At 52.6% G+C, this 5881-nt stretch overlaps 1 protein-coding gene across 2 annotated transcripts; it reads left to right on the forward strand.

Moving 5' to 3' along the window:
* Positions 1 to 2514: 2514 nt before the first annotated feature.
* AMER2 (APC membrane recruitment protein 2) lies at positions 2515 to 5648 on the forward strand. Of its 2 annotated transcripts, XM_004435269.3 has the most exons (2): positions 2575 to 3379; positions 3743 to 5648. In XM_004435269.3, exons 1-2 carry the CDS (start codon positions 2575 to 2577, stop codon positions 4609 to 4611), a joined length of 1674 nt encoding a protein of 557 aa, XP_004435326.3. In that variant the 3' UTR covers positions 4612 to 5648. The 2 variants fall into 2 exon arrangements, with proteins under 2 accessions (XP_004435325.2, XP_004435326.3); XM_004435268.3 differs by having other exon boundaries at positions 2515 to 5648.
* The last annotated feature ends 233 nt before the right edge of the window (positions 5649 to 5881 follow it).

Here is a 5881-nt window from a genome sequence, read left to right on the forward strand (position 1 = left end):
GGCAGGGAGGGGAGAAGGAGTGAAAGAAGAAACCATAACCCAAAACAGGCTGCTTCCAGCAAAATTATCTTCACTGTCATGATCAGTCTTTCAGGGGAAAAAGTCACCATTTTGTGCAAATGCAATCTTCGCTTTGCCCCACGCTTGACTGTGAAGAGCAATTTCAGGCGTGAGCAAACCTTTGCAATGGTTCATAACAATGGCCTTCGCTTCAGGCTGCCACCTGCGGCTCTCCTCACTGTCATTCAGTAAACCTGGCCTCACTCTCCCTTCTCTGATAGTCCCCTTAGCAAGGACCTTGGGCTGGAAGACTTTTGAGGGTCCTCACTCACACCACAGCTTCTAAAGCTCGCCTCACCCAGGGCCTTTGGAGAGTTCCAGGTCTCCTCGCTTTCTTCTACCTCAGGGCCAATGAGTCGCCACCAGGACACCTTCCCTAGACTGAAGACTGCTTTGTCCCTTTCTCTTTGTTTGAATGTCTATGTCTCAAAGAGTGATATCCATCCCAAAGTCCTGGCCAAATTTCTCCTGGGGTTGGGGGGTGGGGGAGCAAGGGTTGTCATGTAAATGAGACTCACATTCTGCTGTCCTGGGAGGTCAGAGCTCCCAGTGGGTAATCAGGTGCACCTTCTCCTGACTCTCAGGCTCAGGGATGGAGAAGGGGAGATATTTTAGAGACTACTTCACTTTTCCCTGATCCCAGCCGTAAGGTCCTTCAGACTGACATTTATGTAGTAACCCACATATCTAAGCCACTGTGTGATGCATGTAAAAGAACTGAGGAAGATTTTCAACTGTCCTCCAAAAGGTTGTGAAGGAATAATAAATGAGTTTCTCTTACTAGTTCCTCCCCTGCTCTTCCTCATGGCGGTGAGGACCCTGATTCATCACAGCAAGTGGACCCTCTCACTGGTCTCAGCTTTACCCTCTGTCCTGGTCCTGGGGGAGAAGCCTGCTAAAGTGAGAGAGCGCTGATGGGATTAGAAACCTCTCCTAAATCTAAACTCTGATTTCTTAATTTTACAAAACAATGTTCTTGGTAAAAATCCACAGAAAAGGGCAAGTACACAACTAATCACCCCAAGGCCTAAACTCAGACCAACTGTGTTCCACGCTACAGAAGCTTCAATGGCTGACACACCTTATCAGTAAAACTCCAACTTCAACCAATGGGGACTGGGGTTTCTGGGTATAATGCAAGTAGCATGTGAAAAAGTAAGCTCACAATGATTAGGGAAAATATTGATATTTGTATACATGTAAATATTACATATTATGAAATAATATTTAATAAATAATAATGAATGTATTATATATAATAAATACTATTACTACATGTTTATTACAAAATATTGTTAAATAACATTAAACACATAAATTATAAATGTACATGCTTCTCCAAATTTCTTCTTTTTTTGCTAATAAATCCTCAGCTAGGATCATGAACTCAGGTGTCAAGGTTACAAGATTAGTAGTCACCTTTGAAGTCAGAGCACAGAAAAGACCCCCAGCCTAGGCTGTTCCCCAGGACGAGGTTTTCCTTTTCCCCAGATCAAGTGGCTGCAGAGACTCCCAGCTACTCAGGGACCCCACCAGGCTTTTCCCTGCCCCCTAGGGGGAGGAGGGCTGCAGGACAGGTGTGGGGGATGTTGCTGTGGGAGGCGGCAGCAGAAGAGCCCGGAGTAATGCCTGTGTCCTGCTGAATGGAAAAGGAGAAGGTAGACCCTGGACTCCCAGGACCACCTGTGGAGTGGACCTGAGATTCTCAGACCGTGTCCTCCATCCTCCCCTCCTCCATTGCAACCAAATGTGGCTGGGCAGTGGCTTCAGTGACCTCAGCCCCAGTGGCTGGAGTCTGGGAGAAACGCCATGGTTGTCCCAAAGGACCACTCAACTTCCACCTCATGGAATTGTTGCAGCTTCCTTGCAGAGTTGCTAATTGGTTTTTGACGAATGGCTGGTGTTTATGTAGCAAGAATCAGAACCGCAGTAATAAGGATTCAACATGGACCTGGAGATTGTGCTGGGTGCTGGACAAGACACACACGTAAACAGACAAGCTCCCTGCCTGCTGGGCTTGGTACCCAAACAGTGAGGACAAACATGAAGGGCTTGGGAAAGGCATGCAGATTCATGAAGTTCAGGATGGGCGATAAGAGGAATAAGCATTTTGCACCGCGTTGAATTTCTTCGTGCATTTTGTGATCCGTGATCAGGCTTCTGGAAAGAGCAGATCTAGAGGAGGAATCTGAAGGTGAGTAAGATTGGATAGAATTTGAATTTCATAACTGCGACTCTAATTCTGCAATCAGCTGGAGGCTCTGTTGCTTGCTCTTGCCACAGAAAGCTATGCAGCTCAAAGCCAAGTCGGATCCGAAGTGGGTTAGTGTATTATGTAAGCCCTTGGCGGGAGGGGAGATGGTCTTGCACGTGTGTTCCTTTTGCTGCAGCAGCGGCGGCGGCGGCGGCGGCGGCGGCAGCCGCAAGAGTGGCTCAGGTTGATTTAGAATACGGATGACAGCGGCCTGGCGCGAGCCCGCGGCTGACGAAAGCCGCTTATCCCGCTCTGTTGCCATGGAGACGAGCGAGAGCAGCGGCGGCGGCGGCGGCGAGGCTGTCAGCGAGCGCGGCGGCGGCGGTCGCGCGTCCGCGGGGGTCTGCAGGAGGAAGGAGGAGGCCGGGGCCCGAACCCTCGCGGCAGACATGGACTTGCATTGTGATTGTGCTGCCGAAACTCCGGCCGCCGAGCAGCCGTCGGGGAAGATTAATAAAGCCGCTTTCAAATTATTCAAGAAGAGGAAATCGGGTGGCACCATGCCCAGCATATTTGGGGTCAAAAACAAAGGGGATGGGAAAGGCTCGGGTCCGACGGGAATGGTGAGGAGCAGGACCCACGACGGACTGGCCGAGGTGGTGGTGCTGGAGAGCAGCAGGAAGGAGGAGCCGCGCGGCGGGGGCGACAGTGGCGGCGGCGGGGATGGCCGCGGTGGGGGTCGGCCGAACCCCGGTCCCCCCAGGGCTGCCGTGCCCGGCGTGGGCTCCCTGGCCACCAGCTCTGTGGCCAAGTCACACAGCTTCTTCTCGCTTTTGAAGAAGAACGGGAGATCCGAAAACGGCAAAGGAGACCAGGCGGATGCGAGCAAGGCTGGCGGCAAACAAAAGAGGGGGCTGAAAGGGCTCTTCAGCAGCATGCGCTGGCACAAGAAGGACAAGCGGGGCAAGGGGGAGGACAGCGGCGGGCGCGCGGGGGCGCCGGGCGGCCGCGGCCTGGTCCTGCCGGGGTCGCTCACCGCCAGCCTGGAGTGCGTCAAGGAGGAGACGCCCAGACCCGCGAGCGAGCCGGAGGAGCCCAGCCAGGACGGCCCGCGGGGCCCAGCAGGTGAGCCCGGAGGGGGAGAGCCGGCGGCGGCCGAAGCGCGGACCTGCCGAGAGGCCGAGAGCCCCGGGGTCCCTCACGCCAAAAGCGCCCGGGGAGAGGACGCCGCGGGGCATCGGCGCGCCGAGGAGCCCGCGGCACCCCCCGAGCCGGGCGCTGCGGAGGCCCAGACGGCCGAGGATGCTTCCAGGACAGGTGACGTTCCGATAAAGACCGTCCCCCTTGTCGACTCCGAGTGCGGCAGCGGCCGAGCGTCTGCCGTCCCTGACCCTTCCTCTGTTGACCCACCCTCAGACCCGTCGGCCGATCGTATTTGTTTGATGTTTTCTGACGTGACTTCACTGAAAAGCTTTGACTCTCTTACAGGCTGTGGAGATATTATTGCAGACCAAGAGGACGAGGCAGGTCCCAGCTCTGACAAGCATGCCTCCGGGCCAGGCAAGCCAGTTCTCTCTAAAAAGAACCCCAGCGTGGTGGCCTACCAAGGAGGAGGGGAGGAGATGGCCAGCCCGGATGAGGTGGACGACACCTATCTCCAGGAATTCTGGGACATGCTGTCCCAGACTGAGGACCAAGGACAAGGGCCCCAGGAGGGAGCGGCTAAGGCGGCAGCGGCACTGGAGACCAAGGTGGTACCCGAGACCTCCAAAGACGCCAGGTGTGCAGAAGGGGCCAAGGACGTGGCCTTGGTCAAGCGCAGGAGGCTCAACCGGATTCCCATTGAGCTCCATCAGAAGGAGGAGCCTAAGCACCTGGAGAAGGAGCAGCAGGAAGGAGTCCCCAACAGTGACGAGGGCTACTGGGACTCCACCACCCCCGGCCCCGAGGAAGACAGCACCAGCAGCGGTAAACAGGCGGGCATCCCCCGGGACAGCTACAGCGGCGACGCGCTCTATGATCTCGACGCCGATCCCGATGGAGGCCCTGCTGTCCTTCCCGCCAACGAGGAGACGTCCTGCTTGTCCCGGTTAAAGCCTGTGTCTCCAGGCACCATCACCTGTCCACTGCGAACACCAGGCAGTTTGCTGAAGGACTCGAAAATCCCCATCAGCATCAAGCACCTCGCGAACCTTCCGTCCAGCCATGCTGTAGTGCACCAGCAACCAGCCAGGAGTGAGATGCCCAGAACAAAAATCCCGGTTTCCAAAGTGCTGGTCCGCAGGGTCAGCACCCGGGGCTTGGCTGGGACCACCATCCGCGCAGCGGCGTGCCACGACAGTGCCAAAAAGTTGTGAGGTCTCCGAGGCCCAGCTGGAGGGACCACATGTCAAGGAATACAACTCTCCCTGGAAACCACTAAAATAAGTTTTGTTTCCCCTAAAGAAAGGATTTTAGGACCGTTCCTGCTGCAGAGCCTGGACTGAGGAGGTCTTTGTGTCGCCAGCGGGGACAGGATACACTGGAGAGGGGGGTGCCACACATGGGATTCTCCTCTCAAGATAAGGCCCTGAGAATTATTTCCAAGCACTTTTTCTTTTTTATCTTTTTAAAAATCTTTGTTCTTTCTTTTTTTTCTTTGATGCACTGAACACTCAGAGGTCACCTTTACTTGCCTTTGCAGAAAACAGGACTTAGCCAAACCTGAGTCAGCATTATGCCTGTGATATTTGGCTGCCATGGTCCACTGGCGTGGAGGAAGCACTGCGGGAACCAGAGGAGCCCTCCCCTTCCAGGACACTTCCCTTCCTACCTTCTTTTCCTTTGCTGTATCACTGTGTGGGAAACGCCTCCACAGCTGAGAGGGCCAGGTATTTACCTGATGAGCAGAGGGGACCATTGATTGGCAGAAAGCGTGCCTACTTTCAGTTACTAGGTATGCAAATAGGGAAATATCTACCACTAGGACAATAAGGGAGAGTTTTGGTTTGGTTGGTTTACATCATTTGTTTGGGGCGAAATAAAAAGCTCAGCAGAGCAGGTTTTTCCTCTTCTTTTTCCCACCCCGTGCAGAAATCAGGATCAGGGAAACATTTCACTAAATGCCAACAGACACAGTATTTTAGCATTTATCAGCTGTAACCTTTTCATGTGTAGATAATGCATATTTTACAGTTTATCCGGCTGTTAACATTTTATAATCTGTCAGTAACCTCAAGTTTAAAATCTGGTTTTATAGCTAGATATGAGAACTGTCCCCAAACCATTGATGTTCTTTTATGTACTGTAACCTGAAGCAATTCTGTTTTGTTTTATATGGGTTCTCTGGCTCTCAATGCAGAAAAAAATATCTATTGTGTTGATGTCTCAGAGGAATGGTTCTGCCTTATCTTGGGTAAGCGTCTATTTGCTTCTCACCCCCAACCCTAGTGTTCAGATATTTTACCTTGGTTATAAAAATTTTGGATTCAACCATTCCTCAATATGGGGAGTCCAAAATGAGGAACACATAAAGAAAAACAATGGAAAAATATAGTTTTCCATGTGATTTGACTTTTGCTTTATAGACTTATAACTGAGAGGTATGTTCAGAATATGATACTGGCAAGCTTATGTATCGTAAACACT

This window comes from Ceratotherium simum, chromosome 10 (assembly GCF_057802395.1).
Source record: "Ceratotherium simum simum isolate JZ-2026a chromosome 10, ASM5780239v1, whole genome shotgun sequence".
NCBI lineage: Eukaryota > Metazoa > Chordata > Mammalia > Perissodactyla > Rhinocerotidae > Ceratotherium > Ceratotherium simum.